The 25010-nt window shown below is 45.9% G+C and overlaps 1 protein-coding gene across 3 annotated transcripts in view; it reads left to right on the forward strand.

Annotated features, from left to right (window-relative positions):
- Window positions 1–24288, forward strand: part of NTRK2 (neurotrophic receptor tyrosine kinase 2) — a 387985-nt gene extending 363697 nt beyond the window's left edge. For all 3 annotated transcript variants that reach the window (XM_051833735.3, XM_089315550.1, XM_051833736.3), the window contains 2 exons: window positions 19736–19894; window positions 21543–24288. In XM_051833735.3, the coding sequence (XP_051689695.1) occupies window positions 19736–19894; window positions 21543–21728 (345 nt within the window). In that variant the 3' untranslated portion in view covers window positions 21729–24288. The remainder of the gene's footprint in view (window positions 1–19735; window positions 19895–21542) is intronic.
- Window positions 24289–25010: the final 722 nt, after the last annotated feature.

The raw sequence follows: 25010 nt of genomic DNA on the forward strand, positions 1-25010 counted from the left end.
AAATAAATAAATCTTTTTTAAAAATTAGACAGGGATTGCAGATTGTAGAGAGCTAGCTGGCCATGTGACCACGTACCTCTTGTCGTGGCACTGCCTGCCCACTACAGTATTGTCACATCTGACCTTGACTGTGAGCAAAGTCAAGTCTGGCTCCTAGGGCACAGGTTGGTTGTTCAGCAGGTCCGTCCTCTGGGGCAGGGACTGTGGGAACAGAGGGAAGATCTGACCCCCACATCCTGACCCTGGCCATCGCACAGTGTTCAGAGAGAGAGAAACTGGGGCTGGGCGGGGCTGTCGTCCCGTGGCACCTGTGTGAGGTCAGGCCGTGCTCAGCGGACCTCAGCCAGGGGGCCTGCTGCTCCCGGGCAGCCCATGGGGGTCAGCTCCATGACTCAGTGGTCTGAGGAGCCCTCTGTCTGGTCTGCCACGGCCTGCCTTCGGAGTTCAGCAGAGCCTTCCAGCTTACCTTCAGCTGTGCCGAGGTGAGACCAGGAAAGCTGGTTTTCTGCATCTGTGAAATTATTGTAAGGAACGCACTACATTGTGGGCAGCATGGAGGCAGCAGCTCTAAGGAAACTGAGAGAAAACAAATGGAAGAGGAGGTTGGGGGCCTAGGATAAGGCAAGGTCTTACCCCCCCACTCAGGGTGCTAACTAGTGCTCAACTGTGGCTCTCAGTTGAAATTCATATAGTTATATTACATATGAATTATATTTATATAGTATAATACATATTATACTATTATAATTACATATGTATAATTACATATTATGTATTATAGATTATATACTATAATGCTAAATTGTGCTAAACTGTGGTTCTCAGTTTATAAATATACATTTATATTAATTATATATTATATTTCTACATTATAATATATATTATGCATACATATTATATATTTGCATATAAATTATATATTTTAACATAATATATGCTATATATAATAAAATATATAATTGTGTATATGCTTTGTAAATATAAATATAAAAATAATATATATTTATGTATAAATAATATATAAATATATAATATGTATAATGCATATTATAATGTGTAAATAATATAGCATAATATATTACAGTATATAAAGACAATATACTATATTATTATATAATAATATATAATATATTATATACCATATATTATATTACATATTATATAGCATTATATAAATATAAAATAATATATTACATATAATACATAATATATTATATAATTATAATTTAATTATATAATTATAATATAACTATTATATATTATAATATTTATATATTATATGTGATGATATATTATATTATAAATTATAATATTTTGTATGGTATGTTATATAATACAATAAATATACAATATATTGTATATTTTATAATGTTATATTTTATATAATAATATATATGATTATTTAATATATTTATATATTGTAGTATATTATGTTATAATACATAGATGTATTATGTAATATAATATACAAATATAAGATATTACATTTATATAAGAGATAGTTTACTTTTCTCTTTCCCCCCTCCTTCCCCTCCCTATTCTCTCCTTCTCTTATCTCCCCTTCCTTCTCTCTCTTCTTCCCTTCCTCCCTCCCTCCCCCTTCCTTCCTTCCTCCTAACCTGTCAATCATCTATCTTCTTTTTTAAAAGATTTATTTATTTGAGAGGCAGAGTTACAGTCTGAGAGAGAGAGAGAGAGAGAGAAAGAGAGAGAGAGAGAGACTGAGAGAGAGGTCTTCCATTTGCTGGTTCACTCCTCAAATGGCTGTAACAACTGTGGCTGGGCCAGGCCAAACCCAGGAGCCAGGAGCTTCTTCCGTGTCTCCCACATGGCTGCAGGGGCCCAAGTACTTGGGCCATCTTCCACTGGTTTCCCAAGGCATCAACAAGGAGCTGGATTAGAAGTGGAGCAGCCGGGACTTGAACTGGCTCCCATATGGGATGCTGGTGCTGTAGGTGGAGGCTTAACCCACCACGCCACAGCACTGGCTCCCAGTCATCTATCTTCTATCTTTATTTCTATAATCTATCGTGTGTGTGTGTGTGTGTCCCTTCTGCAAGACTGTTTTGTGGTCCAAATGCCTCAAGATACAAATCCCAGGAGCATATATCTTCTGACATGAGACAAATACATCTCCTTCTTCTCTTTACTGCACACCTGCCAATAAGAGAGGTAGAGATGAGGGCAGAGCAGGTGACTTGAGCTAAGTCACTAGAAGCTTCCAGCATCACTCGAAAGCAGGAAAAGGTGGGATAATAGTGGTGGGGGAATCTTCCAGAGATTGCTTGTCCTAGAAGAACCGTGGCTCCTTGAAAGGTGAGGAATTCACTCAGTCATCCATTGCGACTATTTAGCCACCACACTCCTTGTGGCCAGCACTTGATGAACCACGGGAGAGGAGGACCGAGGGGGAACTGCACCCAGCTCAGGTAGGAAGTTAAGGGTCTTGTTCCACTGTTTGAGTTTTATTCTAAATACAGCAGAAGCCAGGGAGAAATTGTAAGCAAGGGAAGTGACTAGAGGGTAAATTTACATTTTTAAGAGGACACTCCAGTTGCTGTGTGGGGAGCAGATGAATGGGGAGCAAGTGTGGAAGTGGGCACACTGGTTAGGGGGCCACTGCAGCTGGCTGGGGGAAGGGATGCAGGGACTTGGACCACCTAGAGGACAGTGCAAATGGGGGAAGTCTCTGCACTTAGTTCGGGCTGAAAGAATCTGATGACAGCACGGGCAGAGGCATAAGGGAAATTTCCAAAGGCAACAATGATGATCCTGAGGGCTTTAGACTGAGCAAAACTGTAGTGGTTGGCAGTGTTGGGGGGCGTTATTTAAGGGGTTAGGACAGAGGAAGGGAGGGACAGGGACTCAACAAGAAGATGACATTTGAGGACATTTACTCCTTGGGTAAGCAGAGGCCAAACCACCATTGGAAAAGGGGAGAAACTGTTGAAAAGCCAAAGATTCTTGAGATGGGAATCATCTCTGCCTTCCCCTATAGTTTTCCATTAATTCGTCTGTTCGTTTCGTTTAAGCCCGGCCATTTTCTCTGGAGTGTTCTTGTCTGTATCTCCAAAGACAAATTCAGAGCTAAAGAGAATTATTAGTCTGTGTTCAGAGGATGGATTCTGGTGCTTAAAGAGCTTTTTGTGTTTCAGGAAAGCTATTTCCATAAATGGATTCAAGTAGATATTAACCAGTAAATAGAGTATCCTAAATGCCAATTATCTGTACCTAAGTAGATGCTTTGGTATAAACAAAATGTGATTATAAGGAATAGAGACCTCGGAATGGAATTTGTAGAAAAATGATGATAGGGGTTGACAGAGGGATTGGAACTCAGGAAGGAAGATGCACAGTGAATGTTAACTGCTCATCATTGAGGACTCGAGGGTTAGGAAATGCTTCCTCCCCTGGGATAGCACAAGCATTGCTTCCTTCCTCAAAGACAGCTCAAACTGCCTGGTAGTCAAAGTGCGACCTCAGTAGAGATGTGGTCCAATAACTGATGGAATATTGGGGAAGTGATCAGGAAAAACAAGGGAATGTACTGGGAGTTTCCTACCCAAGAACTGATTGAGGGAAGTTAGGTGTGGAGACCATCGGAACAAAGCCTAAAGCCGAAGTCCCAGAGGGATGTAACTAAACACCCTGGGCATCCAAGCTGCAAGAAACCCGGATGTACCTGGGTTATGGAAGGCAGCAGGCATAGTAGGAACACTCTGCCGCCCCTTCCTCTTTTTCCAGTTGCTATAGGGCTCCTGTGTTGTCAGATTCAGTTTATTTCCTAGGGCTCATCACTTCCTGCAAAGAAAGCATTGGGTAATGATGTGGTGCAATGCTGCCATCATCAGACAGATGTCTGGATCAGAGAAGGGGCCACTTTGTCCCAAACAGGATTTGGAAGGAGTGGCTGGTGATCGATTGAGGTGGCTTATGCCAGGCCACCAGGTAGGTTTGGGGAAGAGGCAAAACTCAGACAGGAAAAAGTGAGGTTGGAGGATTAGAAACATCTGCCTCCCATTGTTGTGTTGGACTTTGGTTCTGACTATGGCTGGATTTCTGTACTCAGTAACATGGAGCTAGGTCCCAGACTATGTGTTTGTTGGAAAACCCCATAATAGTGGGTAGCTTGCTTTAAAATACTATCTAGTTGTAGCAAATTATTTAGCTATAGGAGTAAAGATATAAATAAAACGTAGAGGGGCCAGCACTGTGGTACAGTGGGTTAAAGCCCAGCCTGAAGCACTGGCATCCCATATGGGCATTGGTTCGAGTCCCGGCTGCTCCTCTTCTGATCCAGCTCCCTGCTAATGCACCTGGGAAAGCAGCAGAAGATGGACCAAGTGCTTGGGACCTTGCACCCATGTAGGAGACCTGGAAGAAGCTTCTGGCTCTTGACTTCAGATCTGCTCAGCTTTGGCTGATGTGGTCATTTGGGGAGTGAACCAGCGGATGGACGATTCTCTCTCTCCCTCTCTCCTTTCCTCCCTCTCTCCCTCCATCCCTCCCTCTCCCTCTCTCTGTAACTCTTTCAAACAAAATAAATGAAAAAAAAATGGCTATGAATCAGATACAGATATATAGCTGTATGTGCCCTTAATGTAGCTATGCCCATGACATAACACCCTACCAATGAAGGCTCCAGGTAAACCTCACCTCATTGCTACTCAAACTGACTGAGCTTGTTCCTACCCCAGAGCCTTTGCATTGTTGATCCCAGTGGTTAAAACGCACTTCTCCCCGAAGTTTGTATGAATTGTTCTTTTATCTTCTCAGATATCTGCTTAGATATCAGAAAAGACTTTGCCAATCTTCCTGTCTAAACTTGCACCATCCCTCCATCCTTTCCATTGTCTGAATGTTTTCTTGTGCTGATTCCCAGCCACAGAGCAGTTCTGTTAAGAGTTTAGCCTGTTGGGGGAAGCGTTTAGGCTTGCTGTAGGCTTATGGGTTGTATTCCCGTTTAGACGCAAGCCATTAAGTAATTTATTTGCACCCACTTAGTAAATGGCTGAACTAGGGCAGGAAACTGGTTCTGCTGGCTCCAATGCCCATTCTCCTATGCCCCCAGTGATCCCATAACAAGGGATCCTGAAACAGCAAAATAAGCATGGTCCATGGATACAGAACAACAATTTTAATAACTTACCGGGGAACACAGCGTTGCTTTTTTATAATATTTTTGATATCTAATGCAATACTCATTTGTTAAAGATGATATATAAGACTTTGAAATAATTTCATACTTGCTGTAAACACCTGGAGTTAGTCTCCAGACGTGGCTCAGTTACTCGGAATTCCTTTAACCGTTTTCTTGGTTCTGCAGTATGAGGGCATTTTGTTGGAAAAGTCTGAGAAGCACAGGATGGCACTGAATGACTTTCCATAACACTGAGCTTCAGTGTTCACTAGAGGTCCGAGTTGTTGGTCAGAAACTGAATTCCAGTCTCAGAACTGCACAACAGTTGCTTCTTATGAATGTGTGCACTTTAAGGGTGAATGTTGCCTGCAGGTCTATCTGAAGAGCGCCAAGAATGCTGTTGACATGTAGATCACGTGTTTAGCACACAGCATGACGTGGCCACATGGGTGTTCAGTAACTGAGGGTTGCTCTTATTTCTTAACTCTCGAGGTAATCCTAAGAACTCGCGAGGTCTTTTACAGCCAAGGGGACCATTTCTACAACTGCATACATCACAAGAAACAGCAGAAAAGGGCCACGATGGGGTGAGATTGGGGCTTCCCAGAGAAAGTGGAAGTCCTCCTGTTATTAAGCTCATGGGGACAAAGTCATCAGTTTCTGAACTCCCGAGTTGGGAGGAAAGAGGCCTTCATCCATTTCTAACTCGCTTAAGTCCTCCTCTCTGGTTAATGGTGGAATGTAGGCTCCAGCAGGGTCTGGATTGTCCACTTGTTGGACAGGGCACACCCAGGGTAGTAGCAGCTGCAACTGATCCTGGAATCTTATTTCAACAGAGATGCTTTTGTTCTTGTTTCTTCTCCCATGCAGTTGACAAACTGCTGTTTTCTTCCTTTCCTAAAACTACCTGGAATACTGACCCACCTGTGTTATTTTCATAGGCACAACTGCACTTGGAATTTGGTACTAAGTCAATATAATGCAATCACTGTAGCATAGACAATGGCCTGACTTTGCTCCTGCTTTCTGGGTTACTTTTCTCAGTAGCCTTTCAATCCCTGTGACTTCTTGGACGTGAAAGGGTACAATACTTTGAGCTCCAATGCCGAAAGTCAGATAGTCTCTTAGGTTAAAAAGCATAATGCCCAAGTGGCCATTGAAAACACAGTACCACTGAACACTTAGGAATAGCAACTAGATGATGGGTGCATCACTGGACCATGCCACTTCCCACTGCTGAGTGGGACATAAGCCGCATACCCACTTGCAGGGCCGCTCAGTGGACCGGTCCTTTCAAAGGCTGGTCCTCCCCTTAATCCATTCAAGAAGCTCCCTGTTGCCACTGGAAAGAGTTACAGGGGCACAGATTGGAAGGAGCAAAGAAGAAGGGTATATTGCTATTGTCTAGTTTCACTTTATCACTTTATGATGATGATGACCAATTCTGACATCTAGACCTTCCCGTGACTCTCAAACGTTATGGGGAACAGGCTCAAATGTTCCTGATTAGAGGCAAATGTAAATTAAGATGGAACCACAAAAGACCAAGGGGTCTCTGGCTCCTTTAACTGTATATAGTGCATAAGCAGGGGACCTTCTCACTGTCACTGGACAATAGAAGCCACAAAAGAGGGACCTTGAGGGGACCCATGGACTTGGAAGCAATCCTACCTTTGTCTGCACCTCACTGAGGGAGTTCCGGGGGCTCCTCACTCTCCCTGAGCTGCTCAATGGGTGAGGGGTAGAGAGAGATTCCTCACCCTCAGGTTTCTGTTGGGGGGGAGCTGCTTCTGGGGGTTACTATGGAACAATAGCAGGTGTGAATTATTTGCTAAGATCAATAGGGAAACCATTGAGAGTTATGGAGGAAGAGGGGGCAGGGCTCCGGAGTTCACTTGAGGCTATGAAGGTCTGAGGAAGGTCTGTGTATTAGGATATGGACTAGAATGGGCCCCTCCTCGGGTTCAGAGCTACTCTTGCTCCCCTGCATCCCATCAGAATCAAAAAGGGAGCATTGACAAAGAGTATGTTAGAGAAAATGTTTGTGCTCTGTCAAAATCCGCAGCCCTCACTCCCCAGTGTGACTGTATTTGCAAATGAGGCCTCCCAGGAGAATGCAGGTTAGGTGAGGTCATAAGAGTGGGTTCCTGTTACAATCAGATTACAGGAAAATCACTCCCTTACCTTGCATGCACTTTGAGGGAAAATGTGAGGACAGAGCAATCCAGCAAGAGAGCTCTCACCCAAACCTGAACAGAACTGTGGTCTTGGACTTCTAACCTCTAGAACCATGATAAAGTAAATGGCTGTTGTTTAAGACAGGCTATAGTACTGTGTTCACAGCAGCCCGTGAACACATCTGCTTCTGTCCCCATGTCAGACTCAGAAGAGGATGGAAAGAGGGCCAAGTATTCCAGAGCTGGGGTCTGATATGGACTCCACCACTTCCTAGCTGTGTGGTCTTGGGTCCACCACTGTACTGACTGGGCCTACAGCTTCCTCATCTCTTTAGTTGTGGTAATAGAATATGCCTGACCTACCCTACGGGATAAGTGGAGAATCAAATATGGCGAGAAACAGCATCTAATATTCATCGCATATTTGCTGTATGCCAGGCGTTCTTCTAAGAGCTTTATTTATTTGTGTCATGTTCATTGTGATAGGTAGTATAGCTGTAGTAGAATTTGCCTTTTTTCCTCTACAGACACTTATCTGCCTCCACAATCAAGATGCACAACTGCCAGCGCCGCGGCTCACTAGGCTAATCCTCCGCCTAGCGGCGCCGGCACACCGGGTTCTAGTCCCGGTCGGGGCACCGGATTCTGTCCCAGTTGCCCCTCTTCCAGGCCAGCTCTCTGCTGTGGCCAGGGAATGCAGTGGAGGATGGCCCAAGTGCTTGGGCCCTGCACCCGCATGGGAGACCAGGAGAAGCACCTGGCTCCTGCCATCGGATCAGCGCGTTGCGCCGGCCACAGCGCGCCAGCCGTGGCGGCCATTGGGGGGTGAACCAACGGCAAAGGAAGACCTTTCTCTCTGTATCTCTGTCTCTCTCTCTCATTGTCCACTCTGCCTGTCAAAAAAAAAAAAAAAAAAAAAAAAAAAGATGCACAACCTTCTACCACCCCCGAATTCCCTGGTGCTCTATTGAAACAAGCCCTTCCCCTCCCCCCAGCTGGGGACGACCCTCGATTTTCTAGACCCTGAGGTGTCTCTTTTCAGGAGCATCACCTAAACAGCATCATGTGAGGCTACTTGGCCTGGTTTCTCTCTAAGAGAATTTTTAATATCAACTCATTGCATCTTTACAACCGTATTTTGAGGTAGGCATGATTATTGTAGAGTGAGTATACATGGACATACTGTGAAAGAGCAAATAGTGCTACAAAAACATGAGGCTCTATCACGATGAATTTTATTACTTGTATTATAGTTTGTTATTATTCTCCCTCAGTGGAATAAAGGCAAACTCCATCCTCAGTGGAAGCCTCAAGTTGAATTTTGCTGATCTGCTCACCTGGAAGCCCAGTGTCAGGAGAGAGCGAGGCCGGCTCTCTGATCTTTCCCTTCAAAACAGACAATCACTTGCCTTCTTATGTGTAGATGGAGATTGAATGATGAAAAAAGTAGCTGCAAAAATACCGTTAGCAATAAAGCCTCGTCTTTGACTATTCTCCCAGTACTTGGCCTTGAAGTAAAAAGCCATTATTCTTACATCTATGACTGTAAATGGCCAAGGGACAGATGTCTGGCCCAGCAATTAAGATGCTGATTAAGAACTGCCTGGCTAATCCTCCGCCTTGCGGCGCTGGCACACCGGGTTCTAGTCTCGATCAGTGGGCACCGGATTCTGTCCCGGTTGCCCCTCTTCCAGGTCAGCTCTCTGCTGTGGCCGGGGAGTGCAGTGGATGATGGCCCAAGTGCTTGGGCCCTGCATCCACATGGGAGACCAGGATAAGTACCTGGCTCCTGCCTTCGGATCAGCGCAGTGCGCTGGCCGCAGCGCACTGGCCGTGGCGGCCATTGGAGGGTGAACCAACTGCAAAAGGAAGACCTTTCTCTCTGTCTCTCTCTCTCACTGTCCACTCTGCCTGTAAAAAAAAAAAAAAAAAAAAAAAAAAAAGCTGCCTGGGTTTGATATCCAGCCCTGGCTTCTGCGCCCAGCTTCCTGCTAATGTGCACCCTGGGAGGCAGCCATGATGGCGTTGGCCATTGAATTCCTGCCACCCATGTAGGAGACCTGCACTGAGCTCCTTGTTTCTGGCTTCAATTAGGCACCCAATCAGGGGCTACCACAGGCCTCGGGGGGAGTGAATCAGCACAAATAAATAAATTTGGAAAAATGTCTTCATTAAACAATAATGAACAAACGTTCTAGGCTACAAATAGCAACGAGTTCAGGGGAGCAATAATTAATCGCGAGTGTACGAGATAGGATGCTGAGGCCGGCGCCAGCGTTCCTCCTGCTCCCTCTGAGATGCATTTCACTCAGGGGTGAGAGGGGAGGCAGAAGCAGCTGGCCTCTGCCAGGGAGTCTCCCCCCTGGTTCGGCAGCCACACATCCCAGAGGAGAATTCCAGCTTCCTCCGTGGAGTCGTTGAGCGCCCACAGTCTGACCACAGTGGTTCCAGAATCTTCTCCACGGAGAAGAGCTCACAGGCGTTGTTTCTTTTCTTTCTTTCTTTCTTTCTTTCTTTCTTTCTTTCTTTCTTTCTTTCTTTCTTTCTTTCTTTCTTTCTTTCCCTCCTGCTACAGATGCAACACACAATACAGACAGACCTATGGTCTAGCTATTCCTTGAAGTTGCTCCTTTCATCAATTTTTAAGGAACAGATGAGGAGAAACTGCTGAAACAAAGCGAGCAGTGTGCGGTGCGGTGAAGAGGCCCGGGAGCCCCTTCAATATTTAATGCCGCCAGAAGCCTCTGACAACTAACCACCTCTTAATGGGCCTTGCCCTTTGGCCTGTGTGTTTCCAAGGGAGCAAAATGTTTGGCTTCTGAACAAGCTATCACTCATTCCCCCAGTAAATACCACAAGCTGAAGTGGCCTCCCAGGCACCATCGGTCTTTGTGAGTTGCGTTTAGAAGGCCCAAGATTTGCATTACTTGACTTTAAATCACCCGTGGTCTCGGGACCCGCTGGGCATTGGTGTGGGTTCAGGAGAAAGGCTCCTGCCTGCCCCTGTGCCTCTTGGAAATGCAGAAGAGGGGACTGGACAGTGAGCTGTGGTCATTTGGAGACCCAAGTAATGAATTTGGCCATACTGAAGGCAGCACTGGTGTTTGAACTGGAGCAGGGGTGAGGCGAGAGGAGCATTACTGAGAAGAATGAATGCTGTGTTAAGAAGTAGAGAGGATGCGATGAGGTCTCAGAGGGACCGTAGATCCTCCAGGGAAGGGGGTGCGGGGAAGCTTCTTCGTCTTTCGGTCCACTTGGAATATGAGCTGGGCATTCCTCATTCTCTTGTCCCACGGATAAAGATGCTTTGCAGTCTTCAAACAAACAAACGTCAACAACAGCACGTGAGAAAGAACCTGCGATCTAAGCATGAACAGCTGTGGGTTCGAGGGCTGCCCTCCATGCTGTTGGTCACTGATGGGTATTCATACTTGCTCCCCACGTTCTTTACCCCCCGCTAAATCCTAGTTTACCACTGCAGGAGAAGAACTTGTTTGTTAAGCCACAGGGAAAGTTGCACAGTTTACAACCTGATGAGCAGAGAGTGTTGCACTCTGAATTTCTTACTAAAGAAATACATTTTGTAGTTATGCGGATTCAGTGGGTCCACTTGGACTTTAAAATAATAAAATCAGGGGCCAGCACTGTTGCATAGCGGGTAAAGCCGCCGCCTGCAGTGCCAGCATCCCATATGGGTGCCGGTCCCAGTCCCAGGTGCTCAGCAGTTCTGATACCGCTCTCTGCTAAAGCCTGAGAATGCAGAAGAAGACGGCCCAACTCCTTGGGGGCCCCTGCGCCCACATGGGAGACCTGGAGGAGTCTCTTGTCTCTTGGCTTCAGATGGGCGCTGCTCCGGCCATTGTGGCCAACTGGGGAGTGAACCAGCAGATGTCTCTCTCTCTCTCTCTCTCTCTCTCTCTCTCTGCCTCTCCTTCTCTCTGTGTGCAACTCTGACTTTCAAATAAATAAATAAATCTTTAAAAAAATCATTGTTATTTTAATGCCAGATAATTTCATCAAGGGCCTGTTAGTATTTTCCCCAGGATTCATTGTCTTGAATACCTTTCAAACACACAGATTTAAGGAATATTCAGTCCTGGGTAACACAGGTTTTTGTTTTTTGTTTTTTTTTTTTTTTTTTTTTTTTTTTTTTTTTGTGTGTGTGTGTGTGTGTGGGTTTTTTTGTGCTTTTGTTTTTGTTTTTAACCAGATTATCCCATACAGGTCATTACTGAAATTATGAGATGTCATGGAAGTTAGCATGACAAGCTAAAGAGACAGGTCTTTCCCTGGTGTATTTTAAAAACAGAATGCGCTCAACTTGACTTATTTTAGGTCCTGCAGAATTTCTTTTTGGCCTTGGGCTTCAGTGGTTTAACCAAGTTGTGCTGATGGCCGTGCAGTGCTGATTGTTGTTCTCTTTTTATCCCCGTTTCATTTCCTTCTTCAGTCTGTCTCCTTTCCACCAGAGATGGGGGGCTAGTCGCCACCTTCAGAACAATGCCCCTGCAATGCATTCACAAGAAGTCTCCCCTGGCTTCATTCTGGATTGAGTAATTCCATGTCTGCGCCATGAGCGCTTCCCTTGTCTGCTGCAGATGACAAACCAGCGAGTGGGCTTCTGACCTAAGTAGAGAGCCCTTGTGCTACATGTGGATCCTAGTAGTTTGTGTTTTTTAAAGATTTATTTATTTGAAAGGTGGGGGTGGAAGGGGAGAAGAGAGAGAAAAAGAGAAAGAGAAAGAGAAAGATATATATATATATATAGAGAGAGAGAGAGAGAGAGAGAGAGAAAGAGAGAATCTTCGATCCATTCATTCCCAAAATGCTCCCAACAGCTGGGCCTGGGCCAGATCAAATCCAAGAGCCAAGAACTCCATCTAGGTCTCCCACGTGAGTGGCAAGAATAACTTTGATTAAGTGGTTCTTCTCTGTAGTGTCAACTAGGTAATGTTGTTGCCATCTACCTAATCTAATGCTTGATTCTATCAAGAGTTTGAGAGAAGTGATTAGAGGATGGATAGGAAGAAAGACTGATCTCTTTGAAAGAAATACATCGAGAATTTCCCCAAATAACAGCAGCACTCACAAGAAGTCCACTGAAGACATGGGGTACTTCCTAGTCAAACCCCTATGCCCTACTGGACATAACTGATTAGCATGCTCCCTGGGGAATGTGTAGTCCATTAGTAGGGGAAAGCCCTGTCTGCTGTTTTCCCACAGGTACAGTAGGGGGCACTAGAACAGTCACTGAGGCCATCGCTGTGGCTCACTAGGCTAATCCTCCGCCTGGCGGCACCGGCACACTGGGTTCTAGTCCCGGTCGGGGCGCTGGATTCTGTCCTGGTTGCCCCTCTTCCAGGCCAGCTCTCTGCTGTGGCCAGGGAGTGCAGTGGAGGATGGCCCAAGTGCTTGGGCCCTGCACCCACATGGGAGACCAGGAGAAGCACCTGGCTCCTGCCTTCAGATCAGCATGGTGCGCCGGCCGCGGCGGCCATTGGAGGGTGAACCAATGGAAAAAGGAAGACCTTTCTCTCTGTCTCTTTTACTGCCCACTCTGCCTGTCAAAAAAAAACAAAAACAAAAAAAAAAAAACAAAAAAAAAAAACACAAGAACAGTCACTGGGCTGCCCAGGGAGAGGGAGTTCTTTGAAATGGGCCATGAGCTTGCCTTACCAAGACCTTTTGGGAAGTAGGGGAGAATCTTTTTTTATTTTTTATTTATTTTTTATTATTTTGACAGATAGAGTGAGACAGTGAGAGAGAGAGAAAGGTCTTCCTTCTGTTGGTTCACCCCCCAAATGGCCACCAAGGCCGGAGCTACGCCGATCCAAAGCCAGGAACCAGGTGCTTCCTCCTGGTCTCCCATGCGAGTGCAGGAGCCCAAGCACTTGGGCCATCCTCCACTGCCTTCCCAGGCCACAACAGAAAACTGGACTGGAAGAGGAGCAACAGGGACTAGAACCCAGTGCCCACATAGGATGCCAGTGCTGCAGGCAGAGGATTAACCAAGTGAGCCACGGTGCCAACCCCTTGAAACTTTCCAAGAAGCAGGAGTGCATGCATCCTGGGTAGGGAGCCGCGAGTAGGCTTGCTGGCTGAACACAGAGCCTGTGTTGAAGACTGGAGCAATGGGAAATGTGGGAGGACCCACCAAAATGAACACATGACGTCCAATGGGGAAGGTTGTATTGGCCTCTAGAGGCATTATTGATAATATCTCAGCGAGCCAACGTCCCCTTTGGGTGCAAGTGGGATAACTGGAAATTCTTTGCAAATGGTGCCGAAGTGCAGTGTTAACGGCTAATTTTGAGGGCTATGGTGGTGATGGCTAACTACAGAACCATAGCCTTGCACACTAGAAGTCACCGAGAACTGGCCTAACTCCTTACCCTAACCCGGGGCTAGGGGACTTGCCCAAGATGGTTCCTAGCACAGCAGGAACTAGAGCTGTAGTCTCTTGGGTAGAGGAAAATAAAACATTGTACTGAATCAACTCCCCGGCTAATGGAATTTCCAGTCTTGCATCAGTTCAGTTTGGGGGGTTCCATGGACAGCCTGGGGCCTGACCCACTTTGATCTGTGGAGATTTCCTGTGGCACCACGGCCTCCTGGGTGGGCAGGAGCAGAGATCTTGACTCCCAATGTCCTACTTAGGATCACATTCCAGCTCACAAATATTTAAGCAAGGGTGTAAGGGCAAGTTGCCAAGTAGCATAATAACAAAACAAATGGCGCATTGTTTGTTGTTTCACAGTGTGTAGTTTTGTGTTGCCCCCAAACCACCGAGTGACTGTCCCAAGAATGCGACAGTAATTTGCAACAACGGCAGCGTCCTGTCTGCTTTTGTGACGTGCTCCAAGATCCTGAGAGAGGGCTGCGAAAGAAATGTTCTAAATGGGATTAGAAAAACTTGTGAACCCTGTCTGAACTTTTATTAGATTGTCCCACTCCTTACCCGCTTGCCATCAGAACAAGGAAAGCATTATTTATAACAGCATGCATGAAATCCCAGAAGGAATTCTTGAAAGAATTAAAGTGAAAAATCTTTCCTGAAAAAAAAAAAAAAAACTACAAGCAGGAAATAAATGATCAGATGGGGTAACATGTAAATCAAAATGTGAATCTTTGTTTTCTCTCCTGTGAAGGAAAGGGGAGTTTTGCCTTGCCCATTAGCAACGCATTGTAGGGGGCCTGGTGCAGAGGGTGGGGCTGTCAAAGGTGCCACTTGGTCACTGCCAGCTGAGGGATGGGAGAGTCTTGAGTCTTCTCCCTTGGGTCTGCAGAACAGCTGCTTCCCATGGAGGAGCCAAGCTAGCCGAGGTTCCAGAGAAGAAAGCAACACCTGGAAGGGACCTAAGAATTTCTAGAACACTTTCCCAAACGTCTGCTGCAGTGTTTACCTGTTGACAACTTCGAGAGGCCCGAGGCTACTTCATAAAGTTTGTAGAGGGGGCCGGTGTTGTGGTACAGCAGGTTAAGCTGCGGTTGTTACAATGCTTGTATCCCTTATCAGAGTGCCAGTTTGTGTCCCAGTTGCTCCACTTCTGATCCAGCTTCCTGCTAATGTGCCTGGGAAAGCAGCAGGAATTGGGCTACGTAGTAGGGGCCTTGCCATCCATGTGGGAGACCAGGCTGGAGTTTCTGGTGCCTGGCTTTGGCCTAGCCCACATGTGGCTGCTGCAGCCATCTGGGGAGTGAACCAGCAGTTAGAAACTCTGTCATCTCTATCTCCTCCTTTCTCTCTGATGCTCTTTCAAGCAAATAAAGAAATAGGTAAATAAATCTTTAAAAAAAAAAGTTTGCAGACAATTGAATTAAAAGATAGATTTGCTTTGGTCCAAAAAATAAAATTGAAAACCTGGTGTAGTTTTTCCATGAGCATGAGCTCTTTGGAGACCCTTATCTCTATTATTACCTATACTTTCTAGTTGGAAGAAATAGGACACAGAGAGTTTTGGCAGCTCATCAAACTTGCTTAATTAGGGAACAGCCAAGGGCACTATTGAAACACAGAATTTCTAACATCACGCCTTGGGTGTCATCCACTGCATTGCAACTTCTGATGCCCAAAGGGGATACAGAAAGTCTGATGTCCTGTTAGGTCAACACATCAACAAAGAATGTTTTTTAGCTAACTGACACTAAGAGACATATGTAAGTGGTTCTCTCTCTCTTTCCCATAGATAAATTCAGATTAGTTGAATCCACCAAATTAAGGCTAAAACCTACTCTTTCCTGCTGAACTCCTCAGAAACTTCACTGAAACTCAGTATATTATGAATCTGTAAGGCGTGAAGAGAATTACAGATTATCTTATAGTAGACACATTGGACGTGGGGACTCTTGGGGGAATCTAGCTCTTAACTAGATTTTGAGGGACTGGTATCCAAAGGGCTATCATGTGGGGTCGTAATATTCTGCTCTTTTGCTACACACTCACCCCTACACTCACACACACACGTACACACACACACAGACCAATGGTCCTTTCTTACCTTACTCCCACACATCAACTATACGAAAAGTCTTTCAAAAATTCATGGAAATGTGAAAAAAAACTATGCAGGGATTTCAAAAACTTTTACATCAAAATATGCTTATACATTTTTAACATATTTATTTTTATTTATTTGAAAGGCAGACAGAGAAAGAGAGAGACAGAGAGACAGATCTTCCATCCACTGGTTTACTCCCCAAATAGCCACAACAGCCAGGACTGGGCCAGGCCAAAGCCAAGCAACACCAGAAACTCCAAACTGGTCTCCCACATTCTTGGTAGGGGCCCAAGTACTTGAGCTATTAGTCTGTTGCCTTCCCAGTTGCATTAGCAGGAAGCTGGGTAGGAAGCAGGGTAGGCAGCACTCAAACACGGTGCTCCAATCCAAGCTGTTGGCATTGTAAGCCTGGCTTCATCCACTGTGCCAAAAAACCAGCCCCTAAATGCATCACAAATTCCATTTTCCCACCAATGTTGAAACAGTCTTATATATGGACCATAAATCTGGATTCTGATTTCAGTAGTCAACAACAAAAAAATATGTATTTTTATTAAAAACCTGGCCCTCTTGCTCCATATAACTGCGTTGAAAACTCTCTGGGCCATGTAGTTGCCTATCCCTGCATGCCTTTTGTCTCTGAGAATTTCTGTACAGTTCAAGGGCCTTCCACTTGTAAACAGCTACTACAGAAAGGCTTTTTGCAAGAACTAATCCATTCCTTCCCTAAGAACACTGCTATTAACTCCTCAATTCTTTCCAGAAAGATTAGCAGAGCTTGCACCTGTTGTCCAAGCTACTCTCCTTTCATGGGTGACTAAATAACCCAATTGAGAAAGCACAACATGAGGACAAAGACTCAGTCTTCACTATATATCCCACTTCTCTAAATGGCCAGGAGTTTATTTTATCTAATGATAGCTGAAATGCACAGTTGAGAAGATAGCACCACTGCCGTAGGCTGTGTTCAACATTGACGACTTGAGCTCTTCTTTCTAAGGTAGGAAAAAGGGTTAAAATGGGCAAGAGAAGAATAAGACTCACAGGGACAGGGGTTACTTTTCTCTTTGATTCTTCTCCATCCCTATTTTTGCATGGCAGTTTAGTTGAGCAACGCCATGTCTTATATTCAAAGAAGTCCTCAGGCAATGCTTGCTTTGTGGATGAAAACGTTCTGTTGGGTCATCTAGACCCCCAGTCCTGTTGGTGCCATGTGCTGGGAGCATTGCCTTGGGCAAGATCCTGTAACTACCTGGACCAAAGTCAGCTGTAGACTAGAGATGTGCTGTGAGTTCTGGGTTCTTGTGGCGTGCCCATCAAGTTGCACGGGGCCAATGCACACGTTTTGCAAAGCACAGGGAGCTTTTCAAGTACAGTTGCTGAGAGTAGCAAGGAGGCGGGAAGTGGGTTAATGATCTTTGGAAGTGTGTGTGCCCATGTTCCCAGCCTCTCCTGCTATGTGAACAGGGGCAGGTGTGGCCAGTTCTGCAGGGTCACACAACCAGTCCCTGCCTGGCCACAGAGCATTCCCCTCTGCTTGGTAGTGTTGCGTGGGCTGCCAGGGCTTGGTGGGATGGTCCCACCCATATGCCATGAGTTTTCTTGAGTATCCAGAAGTATCAGGTCCTGTATGTATGCTAACAGATTAGCTTTCCTGAAGTCCTAGGGAGAAAGGGGCCACAGGGCCATGCTGGGGTGACAGTTTGCCTGCCCCGAAAGGTGCCCGTGTTACTGCATCCTGGTTACTACCATGTCCCTTAGGGTTGATCAGTGCAAGGAGCCTGCTGGTCGTGGTTTGAGTGTCGACCCTGAGAGTCACTGTGGCCACAACCTTCCGACCTGCCAAGTTGGTCCAAGAGAGCAGTGTCTGCTTGTGGCCACTGATGGCCTGTCCCTGCTAAGGGACAGGGAGTGAGGACATTTCATGCTGATTGGAGTAAAAGCTAAATAGTGACAATGCAGGGGCCTCTTAACCCTAACCCAGAAGGTTGAGTCTGTACTTGTCAGATCTAAATTCACTGTACAGAGAACAATGGGAAGAAAGAAAACAAAACAAAAATCCCCAACCCTCCTACTTGGACACCCTTGGAACCTACTGGCCTCAGACCTACTGGGCAGATATGTGTTCATGCTTTCTTTTGGTTGTGTGTTGCTTTGCATCTTTGTTCGTTGGTTGGATTTTGAGAAGCAGAGACAGAAGACACACACACACACACACACACACACACAGTTCTCATCTGCTGGTTTACCCAAGGGCTGGACCAAGGCCAGAGTCAGGAGCCAGGAACTCAATTCAGGTCTCCCACACGGATGGCAGGAACTTAATCCCTAGAGACATTGCTACTGCCTCCAAGGTTCTGCATTAGCAGGAAGCTGGAATCAGGAGCCAGAGCTACGTATCAAACCCAAGCACTCCTGTGCCAGACATGGGCATCTCAATCAGCAGAAGCCGAGCACCCATCCCTGTTCATGGTTTTAAGCCAGACATCCCTGATGTCCTGCAAACCTGAAAAGGAAATCATTAATTTTTCTCCATGAAGCAGAGAATCACAAACAAGTCTCGTATGTCAGACAGAGTTCTCTTTACTTAAAGAGGCAGTGCCAATGCTGTTATCGTGTGATATGTCAGTCACGGAACTTTCGTTAAAATGGGCATTTAAAAAATATGCATTTATGGGAGTTGGCATTGTGGCACAGCAAGTTAAGCTGCTGCCTGTGACACCTGCATCCATATGTGCGCAGTTCGAGTTCCAGCTGCTCCACTTCCACTCCAGCCCTCTGCTAATGTTCCCGGTAACGCAGCAGAAGGTGGCCCAAGTACTTGGGCCCAAGAGTTCCTGGCTCCTGGCTTCAGCTTTGCTATTGTGGCCTTTTTGAGAGTGCACCAGCGGATGGAGGATCTCTCTCTCTCTCTCTCTCCCCACCCCCGTAACTACCTTTTGGGCACATAAATGAATCTTTAAACACAAGGAGAAATCCTGACCCAGGAGTACAAAGACCAACATTCTCTGCACCTGTAAGCAACTTGAGCCTCAGTTGCCCTGTGTGTGTCGTGGGAATAGTGACTGCTCGCCCACTACTGCCCTGTGATAATGCTGCTGGAATCGGCACTGTGCAGCTTCAGGTCCTAAAGCAAAAGGAACCTCAGGCCTTGTCAAGGAAGTAGTCACTGGTACATTGTTTGTTATGAATACAGCACTCCCTGCTGTCAGTTATTTTGTTAATTAGAGTCTTCTTCCAACCAAGAAGTATGGGTAAGGGTTTCTATCTATCTATCTGGTTATATATAGGTATATAGAGATATATAATATAGATGTAGATAGATGATATATGGTAATATATAAGGTAAGAATCTACCTAATCAATTATCATATTTGCTCCTCGCTCATTCTGAGAGAAAGAGAATTTCAAATAATATTTTTAAAAGTATTTTTGACGATGGGATCAGCATTGGGAAGGGGGGAGGTTAAACCACTTCTTGTGACACTGACGTCCCAGGCGCTCCACTTATGATCCAGCTGCCTGCTCATGTGCCTGGGAAAGCAGTGGAAGATGGCCCAAGTGCTTGGGTCCTTGCATCCGTGTGGGAGACTTGGATGGAGTTCTTCAATCCTGGCTTCACTCTGGCCCAGACTTGGCTGTTGCACTAGGGAGTGAACCAGTGGATGGAAGATGTCTTGTTCTCTTTCCTTCTCCTCTTTTCTCTGCCACTCTGCATTTCAAATATATAAGCAAATAAATAAACCTTTAATAAAAATAGTTTCACCTTCCTCTGCACTCTGTATCAGTTGATTGTGAATGGAAGAAATCATAGATTCTTTAATGTGTTTATAATCAATTAAAATGTATCAATACAAATAAGGAAAGACCCTCCCTCTCTGGGGTGACTGATGTCTCCTTGTTGACCCCTTTGCCCCCAGGTCGGTGGCCACACAATGCTGCCCATTCGTTGGATGCCTCCGGAGAGCATCATGTACAGGAAGTTCACCACCGAGAGTGACGTCTGGAGCCTGGGGGTCGTGTTGTGGGAGATCTTCACCTACGGCAAACAGCCCTGGTACCAGCTGTCAAACAACGAGGTGTGTGATGGGTCTGCCGGGAGGAGTCCCAGAGGGCTGGGACCCCAGAGGAAGCCCTCGGCTGGGGCCTTCTCCAGGGTGAGAAGTCAGAACCTGATCTCATGTGTGCATGAGATCAATTCTCTTCCCAAATAGCATGCTCTGCCCCTCAGCTTCATAGCCAGGGTACAGTCCTCCTAGAGTTAAGATGTGGTGAGGAAAACGAGCCTCATGGTTGCTGATGCGTCCTTGTGCCTGATGAATTACCAGAAGGTGTATCTGCTAGCACCACTGAAGCCCAGCCTATCTTGGGTGGACTCTTCCAATGACATTTTAAGGTTATTTCATTCTTGCACAACTCACTGGAACATTTACTTCTGGTGGAAAAACTCAAGCATTTTGATTTTATATCCTAAACCTTTCGCAAATACAGTTATCCAGTGTTATCTATGGGGAGTTGGTTCCAGTCCCCCGAGGGTATACCCAAATCCACGGACGCCCAAATCCCTCCTTTAAAGTGGCACAAGACCTGCAAATAACCTACCTACGTAATCTTCCTACATACTTCAAATCACCTCCAGCTTCCTTATCATACCTACAGAATGTAAACATGTTACATAAATGTGCATGTTTTTGTCCTGAATATTTTTGATCTGCAGTTAGTTGAAACTACAGATATGAGCCCCGTGGAGCAGAGAGCTGAGCGTTTATCTATTTGAGGCACGGCTTCTCAGTCAGGCATCTCACACCTTTTATAAACCCATGTCTGTTCTTCATCCAATTCTACTTTATCCAGAATGAGTGCTCATTTCTTTGAGCCAGAAGTGATTCAGATCCATCTCAGTCCTGTAAAACACTTGAGGTTTCCAGTGGGAGGTTTAGGAACCCTTCATATGAATATTCCTCTACCACTGTCGTGAAACCAAAGTAGCTTGGAAAACCAATCAAGTTAACCTCGATGCCAACAACCTATACTAATTGTTCTCTTCCTTCTGAGAAAATCAGACAGTAAGTGGGCTTCTTAGGAATAAAAAGCCCTCTCTCAGGCAGGAGTGGGGAATTTCCTGCCAGTAGACCATCTGAAGCCTGCAAAATCATTTGGTCTGGCCCTGCCAAGGAACCCAAAGGCAGGACTTGAAATTCAGTAAATCGATCGCAGGCTAATATTTAGGTTGATGATTTTGTGTTTTTCACAAGTGATGAAACACCCAAAATGAAATGAAATGAAATATCCAAATGGTCTTTGGCAGAAAGAAGTTTCCCCACCCCTGCAGATGAAGGGTAGGGGAGAGAGGTAGAGGACAGAGGGGTTGGATAACAGTGAGTACCATTCGGTTATACCCCAGGACTAGGTTCCGATGCTCTTTAGCATAGCTGAGTAGCTCTCGTCCCAACAACTGAATGTGTGTTTTATGAAGGCCTAGAAGAGCAATGATCAACACAGAGTAACGGTCACTCAACACAGAGTAACGGTCACTCAACACAGAGCAATGATAACTCTTCACTCTGATTGGATCACGGCATGTCATCTATGAGTACCTGCTGATCACAATGTCTTCCAAAGATCTGTGTGTGTTATTCATCAGTTGTTAGAAGCCCCCTCTCCGGCTGCCCCTTTGCACTGTGTTTGCATGTGTCTGTGGCTGACCTGTCTCTGCTCTCCGTCCAGGTGATAGAATGCATCACGCAGGGCCGGGTCCTGCAGCGGCCTCGCACCTGTCCCCAGGAGGTGTACGAGCTGATGCTGGGGTGCTGGCAACGAGAGCCCCACATGAGGAAGAGCATTAAGGACATCCACACTCTCCTTCAGAACTTGGCCAAGGCGTCTCCAGTCTACCTGGACATTCTAGGCTAGGGCCCTCTCCCCAAGACCGACCGTTCCCGACACACTCCTCAGACGGGCCAAGAGGATGAACATCTTTCAACTGCCGCTGGATGCCATCCGACTGCTCCCCTTCATGCTGCCAGTGCTCACAGCAAAGACCCCAAGAAGCTTTCAGAGGGAAGCAATGTGGACTTCTCCATCCATAAACACAATATCGACTTCTTTTTAGCTCGTACGCTCTTTCTCTCTCCTCTCTCTCTCTCTCTCCCTCCCTCTCCCTCCCTCTCTCTCTCTCCCCCTGGTTTATTCCTTTCTTTGTTCTTTTTTCTTCTCCACCTCCCAGTTTTTGGGTCTTCCCTGCTTCACAGTCCATACCCTTTCTTTTTAATCAATCTGGCTTCTGCATTCCTATTAACTCTGCCTTAACAAACCTGATTTGTGATATCAAAAGATACTCCAGTTTGCCCACCACAACTAACAATGCCTTGTTGTATTCCTGCCTTTGATGTGGATGAAAAAAAGGGAAAACAAATAATTGACTTACACTTTGTCACTTCTGCTGTACAGACATCGAGAGTTTCTATGGATTCACTTCTATTTATTTATTATTATTACTGTTCTTCTTGGTTTTGGATGGCTTACACCTGTGTGTGAAAAGGAAGACTTGTGTTCAATCTGGGATGACTTTTCTTATGCAAGATTTAAAAGCAGAGAGAAAGGAGATTTGGGCCAAACTGCAGTATGGGAGCAACAAACACAACCATTGGCATCAGCTGGCATCAGTTCCGACTTAGGAAAAAACCCAGCAGCCGTTCCCTGGGAGGGATGTACCCGGCATGGTCCTCTGAGGACCTCTCTGAGGAGTAAAAGACGGTTGAACTCTGTGCCATGGACTACTCTCTTCCCGTCACCAGAAATCCTAGCGTGCGGTCCACAGACCGGGCGGCTTCCACGAGACACAAGACAGCACGTCACATGCTCAGACATTGTCCTGTCCTTATTGGTCTCGGTGATCGCACTGGTTTGTTCCTCAAGTGCTATCCACTGAGCCTTTGTCAAGTTCAGTTGAAAACAGGTGGATTCTTGTCCAGAGGTCATTTCAGGGTCAGGTGGGAAAGCCAAGGACTTGGAAAAAAAAATAAGACAATCTCTCAATTCGGAGGCAAGTTTCTCTAACATTGAACTTCTCAGATAGTACTTCTCCCTGACCCCAACCCCTCACTCTCACCCACCCTTTTAACTGTGCAAGCAAAACTGTGCATGGTCTTCGTCACTTAATATCTTGTGTGCAGGAACTGCAGCTCCAGATGTGGTGCCCCAGCTAGGGAGAGCACAGGTGTGCAAAAGGCATGACTGGTATCATTCGGGGACGCTGCTGGCGTCCATGCGCGGAGGATCCATGTCTCTGCATTGTGTAGTGGTGATGGGCTTGAATGACTGTGGACCCCGAAAGGGATCTCCTCCTCCAATCGAACCCGTGGGACTGTGGGAAGGGCAGAATCCATCCCCGAGGGAAAGGAACCCTCACGCGGGGACATCACGTGCGTTCACGTTCTGTGTCCACAGGTCGGGTCCCTTGTTCTGGGCTCTGGTTGGCAGAGGGCTCTCATTCCACGTGTACCATTGTCAGTTGTGTGGTTATGTTTCCCTCACTCCATCACGAAAGCAAAAACAGCAAAATTTGGCACAGCAGCCCGACTGCTGCAGGTGTGTGTCCGGGCGCAGTTGATGGGTTTGCAAAAAGAGGTATACATTTAAATAGAAATGTACAGTGATTGGGATGGGTGAGTCCTACCAAGGAAGACAAACATTTCTGTTCCTCAAGAAAACTTGATACCCTCTGTGAGGGGAATTTTGCTAAACTTGATATCTTTCTAACTCGAGCCAGATTGAAAGGGAGTGATTTTCATTCATCCAAGGTCATTTTATTTGGCGTTCGTTTTGGAAGGTTCAGGGGCTCTGTTTCGGTTTTGCTTGTGCCAGTTCATGGCTGGAGCACTTTGTTTTCCACTGCAGGCTTTGTAGCCAGTTCTCCAGAACCCAGAAGTGTAAATTCACAGAGAACAAAAAGAAACCCAGTAGCATCAACTGAGAGGGCTGGACAAGACGACCGGGCTGGTCCCTGAAGGGTCTGTGCTGGCCTTTGCGGGAACTGAGTCACTTGCTCTCTGCCAGTGACAACAACCCCTCCGGAAATCACATCATAATATAATGAAAGCCATACTCCATGATATATGCGTGTATGTATATATCATACCAAGGGCCCATGGCACTGCTAACACACTGTGGAACTCTGGGAAGCGGGAAGGCAGGGGCAGATTTGTATAAAACCTTTTCTAGATTCCAACAGCAATGACCTGGAAATCCACACAGGTTAGCCACTCCGTGTGTCGGGCGGGCGGGCTGCTCTGGGGCAAATATGCTGCAAGTGATGGGTTTTAGTTTATCCAAGAGCAAAGGGATGGAGTTCAAGGTGCGCTGTGCATTTTGAGAGCAAAGGCTTGTTGAACGGCAGACAAGAAGATGAGAGTGTTCCATTCCAGTTTTGTGTTTTCCTCTGAAGGCAAAAAAAAGCAAAAAGAAAAAAAAAAACGAAAAAAAAAAACAAACAAAACACACAAAAACAAAAACTCTCCTTAAACCTTCTGACAAGTCCCTCTAGGTCTTGAAAGGTAAGGTTCTATGCAAGGGCAAAGTTTTATAGTAGTTTATATTGCTGATTATACTTATCATTCCCTCTGTCGTCTCGAGAGTGTGTGCTGATTTCAGAGACGTCGCACATTGGAAGACTTTGCGATTGCTTTGAAAGTAGCTGAATGAGCCACAGAATAGCCTGGAATATGCATCACGGTTCTCCACCACCCCCTTTCCCAAAGGAGCCTCCTATTCTAAAATGTGAAGGATCTCCGAACATGGCCTGCCATCAATATGTTAGAAACGACGATAGTAGCAGTGACAAATCCAATTCTCCAGCTCCAACCCAGTCTGATGGTCATTGCCATTTGCAGATTGTAAATGCAAGTGGTTTTCCAAACACTTTTGGCATGGGTTAGCAACTTAGTCCTATAGCGGGGAAACTAAGACTTGGGGAGGCTCAGAGGAATGCGTTAAATCTCCAGTCTGGTTTCCAGCACCACTGAGACTTAACCCAAGTCCTCTGGCTCTGAAATTCATGGTTCCGTCCACTGGAGACCCTAACATACCAGCAAGCAGTTCAGGAAAGAAAGCATGCTAACAAATGCATGACACAGAATGTGAAGCTGAAAGAGCACGAGGAAACACGTGCGAAGCCAAGCAGCTGAGATACGCTCT

This window comes from Oryctolagus cuniculus, chromosome 1 (genome assembly GCF_051225735.1).
Source record: "Oryctolagus cuniculus isolate XC-2025 breed Fujian yellow rabbit chromosome 1, ASM5122573v1, whole genome shotgun sequence".
Taxonomy (NCBI): domain Eukaryota; kingdom Metazoa; phylum Chordata; class Mammalia; order Lagomorpha; family Leporidae; genus Oryctolagus; species Oryctolagus cuniculus.